Consider the following 17,923-nt stretch of genomic DNA (forward strand, 5'->3'; position numbering starts at 1 on the left):
ACCATTATATTGTATACCCGTTGTCATGGTTATTCAAGTACCTGGCTACAAATCTCTGATGTGCCCCTTCGTGATCTAAAGGAGAACATTTTGTTATCTTTTTTGGACAACATTTAACTGAATATACACATGTACGTCATATATACAAAAAAGTTGTACGTTTATAAAGATAACTGCTAACCATTAGAATATAAAAAGTAATTGATTTTGGTTCGTAAGGCCAATACAGCAATTCAGGTATGATTACGATGTAGTGAAAAATTCAGTACTCAACTTAAGATGACTTGATTAATTTATAAAACTTGCTCTCGAACTGCAGCAAGACTATATATTTAACTTCTATAGCTATTCTAGAAAATAATACGAATAAGAAAATGTTTTTCACCGTAATGGCTTTGACAGGGTCGGATGATGTAGAAAAGGTACAGGGCTATTAGTTGATTGCATTCTAAAATACATATAAATACGTCAGAAAACAACAATTACACCGATTAACTTCTGATTGTTCCATTCTGGTAATTTGATTATGAAATCATTCCCGCAAAAACTTGCCTACGGATTCCCTGGTCCGTGACGTCATTTCGTATGGGAGGTGCCTACTCTTGGCCAAACCATCACCTTACAAACAGACATAACTAACTAAATAAGCACTAACAAAAACAACGAACCTCGCTTATCGCACAACTGTTTCATACATGGGTAACTTAATGGTATCGTAGCCATGTTAGAGAACCGTCAATCTAACCTGCTTAAACGCAATAATAAATTACAGCTACTAGTTGCTTTAGCGGCAATGTTTTCGTTGAATTATCGCTCTCTCTCTCTCTCTCACGTGGTTCTTGCCTTGACTTTGCTAACGCTTTTATCGCCGTCACTATTCATACTTCTGTTATAGCTACTGCTTTTGGGCCACAGCATTTGGCCCACCCTCCACCGTCATACAGCCCGCAGGAGAGCCAGCCATAAGGTGATAGCTCGCCACAAATAACATTGCTTACGTTCTGAATTCGGCCTAGAGAATTGCACATCAGTGGCGGAGAAGCAGAGGCGACCGTAATGGTATACGCTTACCTTGGGGAGAAGGAAAAAGGAAAAGCGAGGTTTAGAACCGAGAGCCTGTTAGATGGTTTGCAGCCTTGCTCGAACCTCGAAAGTAGACAAGTCTAGGACCTGCTGCCTTCAGCCTTTAGCAGCTTGTACTCGTACGCAGCAGAAAAGCAACGCTTCTCAGGTGAAGCCTCTTCCGCAGCTTTTTCTCTAAAATTCTTTCTGCAAGCGTCCGAACAGCTCGGGGCAGCCACGACGAAACAATAGGGTGAGGAGGAGCGATGGTTGAAACCAGACCGAGAGGACATAGAGCACCGTGGACCAGATGGAATATCCCGGTTTTGGCCTCGTTGTTCTTGCCAGCCTTGCTGGCCTTCACCCTACTCAGTCATACACCCACATCGGAAACGTCGTTTGACTCGAACCGGAACGGCTTAGATTGGCCTCGGCCCAGAGGACTTTCTCTCAAGTGGCTCTAATCCCCAACAATAACATTGGATTGGCTAACATTCCTAGTGGAGTGTCGTCGTAAGGCTGCAACGTGAAGTGGTTTGCAGCGAACCGCTGGATTGAAAAGCACTTGAAATCAGTGTCAGAAAGCGGAGTGCCAGAGATCGTCATGGATAGAGCGTGTCGAAAGGATAGTGATGTCCAACGCGACGCAGAGCGGAGCGCTGCTGATTGTACATTTACTGAATCACGAGACGAAGACAAGCGGGACAATAAAGCTGGAAACGTCGGACCTTGTACGACCACAAACAGCTTAAAATCATAAGCGGTGAGACAGGCTGATTAAGAGACACGAAAAGGATAGAAAAGCGATGGTAGGATTATTTAAAATTACCGTTCTTATATTAGATGCTCTCCATAGCATCAGGGATCCTCTCTTTTAAAGTAATGCTTATTGGCCTAAAGTTATATTCCAGACAGTAGTGTAAAAGTGTGCGGTAGACGGCAGAAATAGACCCATACGTTTATACCATTTATACAACAAAAGCGTTGACAATGAGAAACTGTTTGAATGAGGGGATGCGACCTGAAGGGAGAAAAATATTGGACTGATCCGTTATTTGCCAGTGGTTCATTGATTCAATATTGTTCTTAAGGGCCGAGGGAGAAATGTTTTTGAATGAAATAATTACTTATGTCTCTAGACAGCCCTTTGGGTGTTTATACGGGGTGAAGGTGACCAGTTGTAGCCGATCGTTGAAAATGATACAATTCCTTTTGAGGCAGTATATGCTGTATTAATTTTTTCTAGAGTATCCCCCAGACGTGACTTCATGTTTGAACCTTAGTTGAATCATAAAAATTAAGCCAAGTTTATTGTAAAATACTGGAAGGTTCTCATGAGTCGTAAGCTAATACTCTCGGTACATAGTGCGTAGTCTAGACATATCGCTAGAGACTGCCTTTGGCTGGGGCGATTCGAGACACACTTGCCATTCTGAGGCACTCGCAAGAGTATGGAACACTCTCGAAGGCGAAGATGAGCTTGATGAACGTAGCTAAAGACGTCTTTTTTTTTACTTGCATTGTAATTGCAATACATGAAATACTTAATTCATATACCCGTTTTAGATATTTTGTTGTTGTTTCCGATGCAAAAACCTACCAAACACCAAACGTCGGCAGCTTAAAAAGACGCTAAGCTCAGTCGCAACAAAAAGTGAGCCATCTAGCGAAACACCTATAAAGTAGAACCCCGACGTTTTCTTCAATACAATGCGGGTGTAGCACGGAAATTTTGACGTGATCAGAACTCTGGCCGTGAGGCTCAATGCGCAATGGGATCAGTGGATTCCTGTACCTTCAAGCCTGTGGGTGCGGTAAAAAAAAATGACTCAACGTTTTGGCTCTAGCGTACAAAATTTTCAAAAGTTATCTTCGTCAAGCTTCTAAAGGTCATTAGGAGAAACCAAATTTGTCGAATGCTGTCTGAGACTACAGCTATCTTTCCTGAATAACGACTGTAGTTTATGGGAACGATAAATTAGGTCACCGCTTATAAATACGTGGGCATTTCTAGACTCTTCGATAAGAAACTAGGTCTATAGGGACCAAGGTAAGATTTTATCATAGGGCTAGTTATGGTAGTGACTGACCTAGTGGAAGGTATGGCCTATATTAGCAGAACAGAAGAACAAGGAATATCAGTTAATTTATATATCTTAGTCGAGATGAAGAGGATAAGGGTAAGCTTAGCCTAAACCCGTGACAGTAACAACATCTAGGGTAGATACAATTAGTGGCTTTACCCGGAGTGTGCTTGTCCTTTATCCGGATTGTGTCCGAGACAAAAGCGGTGTCCTTGTAGGGCTTTACTCCCGTGCACCTTCACTGCCTTCGTAAAAACCGAGAAGTTTCTTAAGATAGGCAATATATTATGAGTGCCTCGATATGGGTCCTACACTAGAGAAGCCAATTAATTGATCTTTTGTTAAAGACAAAAAGGTAATTTAATAAGTTTGTCTTCAACAGAGCCGTATTTTGACACCATCTTTGTTTCTATACAACATTATAGTGACGACTGATGATTGTGGTTAACAAGCTATTAAAACCCTAATTTATCGGCCGATTAATGGACAATTCAGTTACTCGCCCTCAAAAAGTGAAAACACCGGACTCAATTTCTGGCAGCCAAGACCTGACTTGGCAAGGGGACAAAAAAATTGCTCGTAGAAGCTGCATCCACCGATACCTGGCCTTGAAGGATGACGAGCCATGCACCGACTAGAACCACTGCAGTGCTTTTAGAGCCAGAAGTTATGTTGGAAGTGATGAAAGCCCGCCAAAATAGTACTACGGCAACAATTTGACACTTCTCCTGAAGAAGCGATCCCAGGCGGTAGTTCTACAATGGACTTGAACTGTAAATTTGAGATTATTTCTTTTCGGAGAATCGAATACTCCAATAAGTGAGCGATATTTGATCTCGTGTGATGAATAGAGTGCAGATGTATGGGCTGAGTAAGTTGTCTAACAGGAGATTCAGCGAAACAGGTTTCCGCTAGGAGGTCGGTGAGTTTGTGTGGTCTCTTACCTTCAGTAAAAAGAAAACGTTGGGGGAGGGGGTAATTAAAACCGGCCTGCTTCCCGTGCGGCAGCGGTTCCCCACATGTCTCTAGCATTGGTACGATTTCACCTACTGACTAAATAGTTCTGAACTAATGATGTTATCTAATTAAGCAGTCCTCGTACGAGAATAAGTGGTGTACATGATGGTGTAAGGAGAAACTATATCAAGTCGTACTTTGGCGTAGATCTCATAGTTAATACAGAGCAAATTGTTGGCCATCCGAGAATGTAAGGAGAAAATGTAGGCATGTAATTTAATTTTCGTTGATAACCAACATGGGATAACAATATTAATGACTAAGCTCAGCACAAAAATTTTTTCCGTTTCCATGTATCGTAGAGCTTTCGTCAACACTGATCAGATCCGTCAAGTAATTGAGAACTGCAAAAAAAGTTCGAATGAAGATTTAACCAAGATCAACGCGCGGCCACCAACACACGGTTACGATATTTGCAAAACCTGTAGCCGATTAAAGAAACGCTATTTATTCCAAACAGAGGAAAACATAATACTACTACATTGAATCTATCTAGGCCTAAAAATTCAAGGCTCAGTTGCACAGCAAAACTGATACGGCATACAGTACGTTTACAGTACATTAAGGATAATGACTGACCTGATGCGAGCAAGATAAAATCAACTATATGCTTAATGCAAGAAATCTGTTTTATCTGTATAATATTTGATTTTGCATGCCGGAAGAAAACGCCGTCACCGTCAGCCTTTGCCCTATCTTCAAATAACCAAAAAACATAAGGAATATAAGATGCGTTCGTTTGTGCCATACACGTAACAGATAATAATGCCCACCTACTATTATTATGTCGAGGAGAAAAGGCACTTTTTACTATGCCAATTTGTTTCAACGATTTTAAGGTTGAGGGCTGGTATGATTTGCCGAAAAAACTCTACGACGAACAACCCAGGCTTTCGAATTCTGAAGGCTAAAAGTAGACTACACTAGCAACCAGAAGTACATGCTGTTAGTTGGAACATGTTTATTTTATATTAAACAGCGATATTTTGTTTGGCTATGGTTGAGACCGTAACGAGGATGGCTGACACCTTAAGCCAGTCGCGTGCCTGTTTGCGCAGAGGATTTTTCACCTAGTTTTTATAAGAGTACTTGGTGTGCGAGTGATAAATCTGTCGATCGAGGAGGAAAAGCGCGAATTAGCACCGAGACAAAGACCTAGGACTTCAAAGGATGCAACGATACAGAAGACACAGGCTCGTGACTAAAAAGGTATTTTCATAAAGGCGAGCAGCAGCAGAAAATTCATGCGTAAATAATCTGATTTCCGTCTTTTAATCTGTAAAGGGCGCAAACGATGCATGCGGACATACCGCGACGAATAAACGAAAACGCCATTGATTGTATTGTCACTAGACAAGCGAGTCGCGCGTTCCGGCTCGCATGTAACGACTGAAATAGCAATCCGCGGAGAGAACTTTGCGGTGATTATGAAGCTTGCTCGATTAGTGAGATCAATTTGATATATAAATACACATTATCGGTCGTCTGACGCGCCATGCCTTGGCAGTTCTGGCTATGAGGTCCAAATGTGCATTAGGTAGCAAAGCGTCATTGCTCTGTTCTTGTCAGTCCATCGAAGTATGATAATGCTCGTTAAAACAACGTATGAGCGTTGCATAGGGAGTCGAATGCATTTGCTGCTGTCTACGGCCGACATGCAATCACTAGGGTTGTTCACTATAACTACCCTATCGACCTCGATGCCACGCAACTCGGTCCTCAAGTCTGAGAAAGATCGTATGCATTTATAAAAATGTAATATACCCGACCGATACGATGCTCTGTAGTGTACCTACGTACAATTCAATCACGTGGACCAGCACGTGCTTAATGGCACTATTTCTAGCCCGTACAGCAACGCTGAGCCGAACGTACGAGCGTTATATCTATCAATAGAGAATGGCTTAGCATGTCACTAAGCCTAACCTATCACCTTGTGATCAAATTAAACAGAAAAACAGACGTCCTCGAAGGTGACAAGAGAACCAGAACAAATACTAGCTACAAGCCTTTCAGGATAAAATGTAGTAAAAAAAATGCGTGACGTAAAGCTACATGTGAGCGCAAAGTAAACAGAACCTTTTTAGGAAAATCACAGGCATCGTTTCATGCCTAGAGTCGTCATATTTGAAGTTAATTGTGACTTACAGTGCGCGTTACTAGCATTCAACCTTGTAGTTTATAGTGTTTTCACTCAAAGGAAATAGTGCTTTGCTAATTGATTAGAAAAAATGCTATAAACAATCGTCTCTGTGGTGTTCGTAGCAGAATTGCTTCCCAATAATGTTGAAGTTTAGCGTAGAAAAAAAACGTTTTCTCTATTGAGCTCATACAAACGTTTTACTGCTGCAGGGAGAATCGCGATTAAAATCGGATGATCGTATAAACAGACATATTGAACGACAAGGATGACCAAGAAGTCGTAGCAACGGTTCGAGTCTTGCGCTGGTACAACTGTTAAGCACTGCCTAAGACCGCTGCTCTCCAAAGTGGAGACAAATGTTATTACAGCCCGCTTCAAGCCAAGGTAGTCTCAACTCTAAATGTCACTAAGGAAATCTTTAAGGTGCTACCAGTACTCTAGTACGAAGATGACCACGAATTATGTTACCAGTTCAACCAGTCATAATCAAGCTTAAAGAATAGGTCGAATTTGCGTCCCAATGGGAATGACACAAATACCTGAGGACAGGTCATATATTTTAGACTTCATGGTGCAATATCATTTAATTAGTAAGCCTGTAACAATATCATTTTTTACACATAAAAGACAGTCGAAATTTAAATAACTGCGCGCCAGGTTAGGTCACGAAATGAAAGAACTCAATGCTATTCGGAAGTTAGTTGCTGAATATAAAGCTTAATAAAATCCTTGGTTAGGCCATAGATCTTACTATTTCTTCAAGCGAACGAAAGAGTTATTGATCCGTAGAGATTGCAGTATATAAAATTGCTAGAATCTACTTGGTGAAGTTTCGAACATCTGATGAATTCAGTTATGCCAATTAATAATAAATGGTGGATGGCCATGAAATAGAAAAACGGCACCAACTCCTGTATTAATAACTGGTTCGTCTAAAATTTAAATAAACCCGTGTCCTTGAGTAAAGTCGTCGCTTTGCAATCAAACCTGAATTGGTACATATGAATTTATACCTAAATGTCAGCGATATATAATCTCAATAAAATAAACCCGGACTCCACTGACAGTTTTTGAATGAGCTGCAAGAAAGGTGATGTATTTCTTCAATGTTACAATGTTCTGGTATATAAACAATAAACCCTTTTAGAGTTCTAACCGTCGTTCCTTCATAGAAGGAAAAAAGTTAGTCCCAACAGGACGTAGTCTGGCAAAATGCGTCTTGGTAAAATATTTTGAATAACAGTGAGGACTTCGAATTAGATTTGTAGAAGTCCATTTTATCGGGGTCGATCCAACGCATCTCATATACAAACCAAGACAGTTCTAGCAGTCCAGGTGTCCTGGCCGCTTTGCAAATACAAGAGCTGATTCATCAAACCAGAAGGAGTTTTTCCTAGAAACCATCTTGTCGTTAGGTCTAAGGAATAATCTCATTCTGTTCTACGCTGATAAAAATAACTGAGACGGGTGTTTTTCTTTATCCGGTCACTTCTTCACGAATGCGTCACCGAAATGGAATCTAGTTGGGAAGGTCCCAGGCAAATAAATGTCCATCTTCTGTTAATTGATGTATACCGTAGACATGAGTGGACATGCATTTGGTCTTCCTTTTCTTTTCAAACTTCTTCTTATCAATTTTTGACGATCCTCCGTTGGAGCGACAAATTGCTATTTAAAGTGGATACTCAACTAGTGGTTGTTCGGCGAGAATCGTTAGCAGGATCCACCATAAATTAACGCAATCGACCAACCAGTGGCATCTTAATTCCCATAGCGTGACCGGGAAAGGCGTAGCTGGCCTCAGTCATAGCCTATGGCTATTTTTCCTAGTCCGTATTTTCGTTGCATTCTACATTAAGCAAGTGGCCATTAGCATACGGGGCGCCAGCCGCTGTATGACCTAGACGTCGGTCCTTGTTGATTCTATCCGATTCCTAACACTTTGTTCAAAAATGTTTGATATACTTGTTCATATCGTGCTACAAATTGAGCTATTCATAACTTTCCTCTCGAGTGGGATGATCCAAAGTAGCCAACACTCGACGCGATGCAGCCATAGTGGTCGGGACTGTTTCTCAAAGCGTCATCATGTACTACCGCCATACTGGGTGTGTCTGTAGTTCATCATTAGCCCTACGCTCCCGCGTTGACCTTGAGACCGCACTCGGGCATCTTTTAGCGGAAAGGCTTTTCAGCGCCTTCTCTCTCACTACGTGGATAGAAAACGAACCGAGATCATCTGGCAAGAACTGGCCGAGCGACGTTCACGACGTCAGTCGTGAACGTTTGTTTGTGGTGTACAGTATCTGTAAAATATTGTGCCAATAGGCCTGAACAGTTGAATCGTGCGTAGCCAGAAAAGGCGATAGGTTGAAACATGCGGACACTTTTGCTATCGGCTGTTTGTGCTCTGACTATCGCGATTGGCCTTTCCAAGGACGTGGACACGCGTAAGTGGAAACGTTGACCAATCTGTCAAACGATTTGCCTGTATCGCATCAATAGTAAATAAAATGAAGATGGAAAAAGATGATGGATTACTTTTTTAAACGGCATTTTTTTCCTCATATAAGTCTGTATTTCGATTTGCCATTTTTTAATTAAAATAAAATTAAGGAGAGACACCAATGGAAAATAAAGAGAACATTTTAACTAGATTTTCTATCTATCAAGACACTTCTTTAATCATAGCATCGACAATGAATAATATATATATATATATATACAGATTCACCTAGGACCACGTTAGATTCTCTATAAGCGCGTACAAAAAGTAGCTGCTAGAGCACCTGTGACTTCTTGTGTTCCCCAGCCGTCGACAATCTGCTACCCTATCTCCAAAGGTGTTGCCTTCTCGGTCAGGAGTTTGCCCGCTCTCGTTTGTCCTGTGACGAAGCCAAGTTGAGCGCGGCACATCGCCAACACATTGCGGTCTCGAACTATAAGGGCGTCTCGAATATTAGCTGCACCATATCGGCCTCCTTCTGCTGTCAGGAAGCACTCGAGGTAAGCTTAACACTTCATGGGACGAACTTGTAAAAGGCCAAGCGAAATTGGCATATGTATATGATCGTATTTGATGAGAAAAAAAGTGACATTCTGAGATACGATCGTATGTCCATTGTAAAACACGAACTGATTTAATAGGAACTGTCAATAAGGTATCGGAAACTTTAAGTTTATTGCGCGCATTGAAAAAATAGTAGGCTCAACGTTTAGTTAAAAATAATTTTTTACAAAAAAAAACCGGGAAAATGAATTTGGTTTCTATCTAGTCAAAGTTATAATTAGATTACATACTCTCCTTTAATGTGCCGCTTAACCAGAGAGTACATAATGAAGTGCCACCCGTTTAATCTGATAGAAACGCAAGATTAAATAACGGAACTTTTTGCTGACGCCAGTTTCCGCTTACAAAAGCGAGTTTCCGTAGTAACAGCAGCGGCAGCAGCAGTAGATCCCGGCAGTGATCATATGGCTTTTTTTTGTCATTAGCTTAGCTTTTATGTCAGTGGCTTATTGCGACGCAGCTTCGATATTCTGGAGAAGATCACCACCTGGTCGTCCATAGACCTCGATTACCGAAAAACACTTCGATATCGAACTCTGGAGGCGGGCTAAGAAGATGAAAACAAATGTAGAGTCCACTATGCGAGTTTATTCTGGCCACGTGGTCTGCTGCTTTGTTTTGTGTAGCTAGATAAGAACAAATGCTTTCATGCCAGACAAAAATGATGTGTTTTTATTAGCGTTATAATCAAGCGACCGTTTTGCAATTGCGTATTCTCCTGTTTTATGTGTTTGTCTTGAGTTCGTAGCGTGTTGTTGGGAAAGCCTATTACCGCGTTTACAATATAATTAATTGGTAGGTACACATATAGACAGCGAGCTTAAACAAAAAAGACCCTCGCATTTTACTGAGTTTACAGGTCGACAAGGGCGATTTAATGCGAAACTATAATCTATGCGTCGTCTAGACATGTAACTATGATGTGCATAGGGGGGATTGTATTTTGCGAACTGTGTTTTTGTCTAGCATATGAAAAAAAGTCTTGCAGCAATTTTGCTATTTGAATACTCTTTCCGAATGAAAGTATAACCCAGCTTAATGAGGAACTAAATCCAGTTACAAATACACTCCTATACTTAAATGCTATGGCATAAAGTGTCACAATCCCTGTTTTAAAAAAAGATCTTTCAACGTTGTAATCAAGCGCTTTGAGAACTTTATAAAAAGTAATATAATAAATAAGAAAGCACAAAAAACAAAGTTGTCGCTTTTTGAAAATGTTATTTTTTTGATCTTCGGCTTTTATATATATATATATATATATATATATATATATATATATATATATATAGAATTAAATCGCTTAGATTCTTAAGTGTCGAAACCGACTTGCCCCCCTGATCAATTCGAATTAGCTAGAGTAGAGAAGTCACACATCGTGGCTGTTGAGCTGACGTTTCGATATAGCGTTACGAATTATATTTATTACTCTAATGCTATCCAATAATTATCCTGATTATTCAGAACTTAGCTGTTGGTAAGCCTACACAACCTTTGACACTTCTCGTTTTAGAAATCGGAAAACAGCGAACAGCAGCCTATTGGCTGGCGTCTTTTTTAGAAGGTCATGACCTTTCGCAGCTGTATCGTTAGATCACAATCAGTAGCATAGATTCCGGATTGAACAAGATGACTCTGGTCATTAGCTTCAAATACAGAAGTTTTTTATTTTTTTTTTTAATTTGAACAGCGGGAGGTTCATTGTGATCAGGGCATCAATGCCGCATTGGCATATTCGGTATGTTCCCAGCAAACAGACTTAACTGCAAAGGTAAGCGTATGCTTCATTATTACTACAGTACTCAAATTACCGTACAATGTTTTCTTATATCTTGCCCCAACGAAACGAATACTTCACACTGCTATACGTGAAACGTAGGGATCCGATTCGGTGTACACGGCCTAATCGTTCATATTATTCATGGCTTATATTAGGCTTGCTGCAACTGGTGCACGGCTGGCCGTTTACGACAAAAAAGAGGTGACAGTTGTGAAGAGCTTTCAGAAGAGATCCCTCTGCACGTGAGGGAAGCATTCACGTCATGCTGCCAGCAAATTCCATCAATGAAGACCCAAAGGCGTGAGTACTAATTCAATAAGCCCTATTCCGGCTTATTGGGCATATCTCAGACGTTTGTGTATTGTTAGTAGGGGTATGTTTGAGAATATGCCTAACTTTACAATGACCCTCTAATAATGTTTGCCCCGTTTCTGTTCTTACGCGTTCGTATCCATTCATGAAAGTGTATTTCCGTCGTATCAGCGGCTATACGTTTTAGAGAACTGTATTATAAGAAGCATTAAATAGGTTGGCTGTTACGTATGAGGACATCGGTGCCTGGCTATATATAAAGCGTAAAAGCGCACAGAAGCACTAATTGGATTTCTATATACGACATCCATTTGGCCGCTGCCATTATCGCTTTGTGCAGAGTGCGGTAACAATCAGTGTAATAACAACGTCACCTGCGTGGCTCCGACGGAGACGTGCGCGTTTGATGATCAAAATTGCCATTACCGCTGTATTGAATCATCGATGAGTTGTGGCGTAGGATACAAGATGGACGAACTAGGACACTGTCAAGGTATGTCAGGATATCGCACCTATAACGGTACGATATTGCCTACGCAGAGCTCGAGAGCTAACGGTTCTTAGATTTATTGTGAAGAACGTTGACATTTTTCTCCATTTAATTCAAGAAGCCATGAAAATGGGTGCGACAGTTGCACCGAAAGACCTTAACAGTTCTTATGTTCAATCATGCAACAAAAGGCAGGTAAGACATACGGTATATATAGTAGAAAGGCATTTGGCTGAACTTGAACTCACACCACTTGATTCTGCTGACCGCGCAAGCGTATCGATCATGTGAGTTTCGGGAAGGTGCCCCACATATACGAACAACAAACGTTCCTATCTCATATATTCATTCATTCATTCATCCATCCATTCATCCATCGATTTTTTTATGTCAACGGGGACATTTTTATCAGGAATTTATTAGGAACAACGCGTAAACACGAAATCGACTGTCCAGTGCAAAATCCAAAAAAAGAAGAATAGCGCAAGCTGTAGTTCCTACTACTGCAGATGCCTTCTATCGAACCCTACTCACTAATTTGGTTTTCATGTTCTTATATAGATATCGACGAATGTGCCTTGAGAATTCACTCATGTGCCCCGCACGAGGTTTGTTTCAACGAATATGGAACCTACCGATGCCGAACCTGCAATTGTGAGGAATAACCTAACAGCAAAAATATCATGCGAGAATCATAAAACATTATATACACCCACATAAGATTCATTGACTTGACGAGCACTTCTTAACGTCGCGTTAAATATCTGCTTCCGTCTTCACCGCCCCAAGCTCGAGAGAGGTGGCGGCGGCGGCGGCGGCGGCATGATTTCACATATTTTTGCAGTCTTCATGTACATTAGCCAATCTTTTCCTAACAAATGGATCGATTGTTGATTCGATTAACCTAACATAATTATTGATAATAATATAAGTATTTATTAGTCGTCGGTTCAGCTGTTAACAAACAGCTTATCGTAATTTACTGGACTTTACCCCTCAAGATTTGAGACAGGTTTCAATTTAGGTAGAATGAAGAGTAAAAGGGACTTGCGACGGAACAGTTAGTTACCTGTACGTTTAACAACTCGTCCAATTACTGAGGCAGTCAAACTACGTGTTTATCGAGCTGTCGTCTTACGAGAGAGCGGGATGGGATGAGGTAAAGTTCAATAAAAAGAGAAATAAATCCACTGTTTGTTACAATTTACTGCTTGCTTATCCTTTGTAACCTTAACACATAATCGTAGCTGATTTGAATACTTCATTACTTTTGGAAGTTTCTCAAATATTCTTCGAGAGTTGAAAACGGCTTTATTACATCTATACGTACGTATCTTCACTGCTTCACGACATCAATGGACATCGCATGGGGTCATTCAGTTTCTCACAATGATATGATCAAAGAGATCATTGTTCATACGACGTCAGACGACAAATCGCCAAATGATAGAAGAACATCTGATGCCTCCCGAATTCTGCACGATGCGAACACAATTATTGCTTAGGATTAGAGGCTGCAAAGGAACTAGAAATTCATTTCTGGCAAAACAATTTTTAAGATTTGTAACTACAGAATTGAATTTTTAATTGTGTAATAAAAATAAACGAATGCTAATGCTAATGATGGATACAAGCGGAAGTGAGACACTGCTTTAAATAACGCTATTTTTCTAATGTGTTAATATATATGAACCCATTCGAATAAAAAAAAAAAAAAAAAACAGTCTCTTCATTACGAAACTGCGTTACCAACAACAATCGTATTCCCATTCGAAAATTCGATTTTAGCAAGCGATAAAAAATTCAATAAAAATACATACGGCTTCCATAAGACATATGAATGTCTTCCTATGAAAGCCGTATGTGTTATACTAACCAAAGCAAAAGGAATATGACAACAACAAAGAGTGCGTGAGACACAAGTATCCAACTAGCCATCGACTCCGTGGCCATGACAGCTTCCTTGCTGGCATCCTCATAACGGTTAGATGCTAAGTAGCAGACTGAGGTTGAAGCTAAATCCTGGGGCGTAAAGGTATCGGCACCTGTGGAACAAAAGTTTCCCATGTGAAAAGTACTATCAGTTGATCCTGATGTTATTTTTTTTTTCATTATTATTATTATAACATGTGTAATTTGTTACACTAAGCGTTCAATTGCTATGTCTTTAAAGCTGAGAGAGATATTTATAGTTATGTGCTACTATATATCGATATCTTTTTTATACACTGCTTAAACTGCCTGCGTGTAGATGCTTCTCCCCGAAGGCGCCCATGTAGAACGGCTGTTTTAGTGTGACTTTGGGCTGCGCCTCAAGTTTAAGGAATCACTAGCTTCTATGGGGGTCACTTACATGTTACAGGTTCATCTGAAGTCAACTCTAAAGAAAAACGTTTAAAATTAGTAAACTTTACATTTTTGGCTATTTATTAAGCAAATAAATGTCAATGATTTAACATTAAAAATTCTATTGTAGAAACTACGCCAGGATAAGTAAAAGTGAAAAAATAATTTATTGCTTTTTCTACTACTCTTTCCCTTACAAAAAAAGGGCTAATAATGAAGTAGCGATGCTAAGGTTGGGAAACTTTACCGCAGCGATTCAACTGTAACAAGTTAGGTGGCAATTTTTTAGCTCGTTAGGTTTTGATCGACACGCTGGTGCATCGCGCAGTTTTCTAAAAATTTTCTAAAAAATTTTTTTAACAATATAGAATCCATTCAATTTAATAACGCAATAATAATAGTTCAGAAATAAGTGCTTGGGTTAATGGAACATCCTAGCAGCAGAAAAGTCCCACAGCATGCCCTGGAAGTCTGGCCTCAAATGCATGGCAATCACTTCACGCAATTCAAAATTAAATAATTTGTCAAATGCTATAGTACAAAAAGCTGGATGTTTCAACCTAGCTAGTCGATAAGATCGATAAGGAATGACGAATTGTATGTACAATGCACCACCACACTGGTAATTGAAAGTGTTTCGTGTGTAAAACAATGTGATTATTATTATTAGTTTCCGCTATCAGCACGATAATAAATAAAGGTTATTTCTACTACAACAGACTTCCACTAGAAATGCACAACAAACCCTGAATAGCAATCATGAGAGTTTCCTGTTCTCGGCTATCGGCATCCAGCAGGGATCTAAGAATAACTCTCTTAAGTTTGGTAAGGTCTTCAATCGCTTTGTGGAGTTCTTCACGAGTCTCTGAAAGCTTATCAAGCTGGGCCATGAAGTCCTTGAGTTCCCTCTGGACATCAGCGTCCATGGCGCAAGCCGATTTCAGTACTGTAGGCTGACTTGCAAGCCCACCCGACCCACGAATAACAGGAAATCGAATCGTTTTTTCACTGGGGATAATAGCGGTCGAGGAATTGCTTCGCACGGTTGGGAACGAATTGTCTGTTCCAGATATGACGGCGCCCGCACTATATTTTTCATTCAGAACTGCGCCCAATGCGCCCCGTATGGGCGAAATCGCACCCGAACTAGTTCTGGTAAAAGTGTCCGTACCAAATCTTTTTACATATGCGACAGATTCCGAACTGCTTTTTGTAGAAACACAAGATCCCATAACGGCTCTTGCAGATGAGATAGTAACCCAACTACCTTTTGCAGATGCGGTACTGCTTAAAAATTTTTTTTTCACCGATATTGGCCTCGACCTCCTAAACGCTAGGGCCGTGCCTGTACTGAAATACGCTCTATCGCCAATTGTTTTTGTCTGAGTGGTGCACTCTATTTGCCTATCATCTCCAGTTATTGTGTTCTTTGTCGCCACAGTAGAACATGGGAAAGTAGCACTGTCACCCTGTCCAGCCGATACCCGGCTGGTATCATCATAGCTTCTCCACTGAGTACCTGCCGATCTGATCCTGTAAGCACCAGGTCGGTAGGTCGTTTCGTTCACCTCCTGACCACCGTCCGTATCATCACGGGTTGTCTCCGAGTAGTGAAATGAACGGACGTCGTCACTGATCGAGCGAACCTGTGATAGAGACGGCGTTGCTATTGGCGTCGAACCGTGTTCAGTCAATCGAGCTTTGGCAGACACGGACGACGCCGTACTGAGCGTCGAATAACGCAATGGGTGGCGTCGTAAGTAGATAGAGTTGGCCGGTGTCGACATATCGCTAAGGATAATGTAGGATATATGAAATAGTACGATCGAACAAATCCGCACAGTACGTTGCGTTTGAGAAATGTTCAGGGAATAACTGGGAAACTAAATCACGTTACCAATGCTAACTTAAAGTTACCAGTAACGCTTCAAAGCCAAGTAGAACACCAGGTGAACTACCCGATCCTCGTTAGCCTTTTTCTACAAAGCTAGGTGGTTGCAACGGAGGGTAGCAACATGGACCGGGAGCGTTGATCGCCTCAGTCCTATGATTCTATGGTCGTTTATCTTTAGAATGATAAATGTCTACAGCCAGCAGATTGATCCGTCGTCTGCTTTTGGTGCTGAAAATCTTGTGCACATAAGCCTCGAGCACAAAGCACGCTGGCGCACACAACATGCACGATAAACCGCGTAACTGAGAATAGGGCAAAGGGGCACGACGGTGGTCAAAACCGTGCTTTTTGAATTGTACCTCTGATGCTAAACTACGCTGAGAGACGTCACGACCCCAAATGAATAATACACGGCTTTAACAGAAACGGTCAGCGAATATCGCGCACTAGAAGAAACTAATGTCGTTATTATCGACATATTGAATGCATTTTTACGCGCCTAATCAGCTGTCATAAATATAAGTTGCGGACACCGTATATATTCGTATGCATATATATATTTGTATATATACATATCAGTATACATATATTCGTTGCTAAATTGCACTAGGTCGTCAGGCCTAAAGTGAAGTAAGACTCGCTTCCGGCGAGTACAGGCAATTTCGGGTACGAATTGTAAACGATGAACGTAAATGAAATACATAGTGGCAGCTAGCAAAGGTTGCACCCAACGGAGGACAGTCGTGTGACGTAGCTTATGGCCTATCAGCTTATCTGGTGCTGACATTTTGGTCCCGATGCAAAGGTTTCAACCAGTGCAGTTGGCTGTCGTACTTTCGTAACGAGAAGCTCTGCTGTAAGAAGTCTGCTGCATTTCTACGCTATTGGTCTTTTCCACTATTCTAACAAAAATTATGGAAAGTACTGCCTACTGAATACAAAAGGCGTAGGTAACGATTCTCGGCAACCTACTAAGGAACTCTCTTCGGTAGCCGTAGAGCCGTAGAGTAGTAGACGCGAAAGACAAGCTAGGTCAAGCATTATTTTGGTTTAAAAACACTTCACTTATCATTTTTTTAGATAAATGAAGAAACAATGTCAACGAATCTTGTGACTCTTCACATGATTAAGCTAGCCGAAGAAGCAGTGTGGTTATATGAGGTATCCGTCTCAGGTTCTCTTTATGAAATGTAGACGTACATCAGGCTACTTGCACAGGCGCTCTCCTGTTGACACACAATGACTGTTTACGCTTAATAGAAGGATGATCGACGTTTTGCAAACTCTGTTAAACGGTAAACGTCATACCCTTCATCTATACTTCGACAGCGTACCATTGATTGTTGTAGATTGTTTCGTTGTACCATCATCTAAAGTGAGTTACAGAAAAAACCGAAGCCTCCCGAAGCACTCCTTATTCGGAAAATTCGCTAATATATCTCTAAAACGATAAGGTAGATATCAGGACACACACACCTAGCGGTTAATACTGAAAGCATATTTTTGTTAATGTTCATTTGTAATATGTGGCAGATCAATATGATAGATCATCCAAGGCAGTCGGAATAACCGAAGCCATGAAAGAGTTATGTTATAGCGGAAATGTCAGAAATGTTGGGTGCAGGTCAACTACAAACATGCATAGTATGTCAACAACATATATATTATGTCTGATATATTCAAGATTAAGTGAAATGTTACTTGTATTTTGTGTCATCGGCATGA

At 40.7% G+C, this 17,923-nt stretch overlaps 2 protein-coding genes across 3 annotated transcripts; one reads left to right on the top strand and one right to left on the bottom strand.

Moving 5' to 3' along the window:
• The first annotated feature begins 8,538 nt into the window (after positions 1–8,538).
• On the top strand, positions 8,539–13,165 carry LOC111244224 (fibulin-1-like). The gene is made up of 6 exons (XM_022791067.2): positions 8,539–8,756; positions 9,119–9,312; positions 11,067–11,147; positions 11,312–11,456; positions 11,809–11,961; positions 12,520–13,165. Exons 1-6 carry the CDS (start codon positions 8,684–8,686, stop codon positions 12,621–12,623), a joined length of 750 nt encoding a protein of 249 aa, XP_022646802.1. The 5' UTR covers positions 8,539–8,683; the 3' UTR covers positions 12,624–13,165.
• Positions 13,166–13,307: 142 nt separating this feature from the next.
• LOC111244223 (uncharacterized) lies at positions 13,308–17,808 on the bottom strand. Of its 2 annotated transcripts, XM_086981275.1 has the most exons (3): positions 15,050–17,808; positions 14,312–14,338; positions 13,308–14,003 (listed from the first exon to the last, which is right to left on the bottom strand). In XM_086981275.1, exons 1-3 carry the CDS (start codon positions 16,089–16,091, stop codon positions 13,825–13,827), a joined length of 1,248 nt encoding a protein of 415 aa, XP_086837401.1. In that variant the 5' UTR covers positions 16,092–17,808; the 3' UTR covers positions 13,308–13,824. The 2 variants fall into 2 exon arrangements, with proteins under 2 accessions (XP_086837401.1, XP_086837402.1); XM_086981276.1 differs by lacking the exon at positions 14,312–14,338 and having other exon boundaries at positions 15,050–17,800.
• Between the last annotated feature and the right edge of the window lie 115 nt (positions 17,809–17,923).

Source organism: Varroa destructor, unplaced genomic scaffold (assembly GCF_002443255.2).
Source record: "Varroa destructor unplaced genomic scaffold, Vdes_3.0 BEIS01000002.1, whole genome shotgun sequence".
NCBI lineage: Eukaryota > Metazoa > Arthropoda > Arachnida > Mesostigmata > Varroidae > Varroa > Varroa destructor.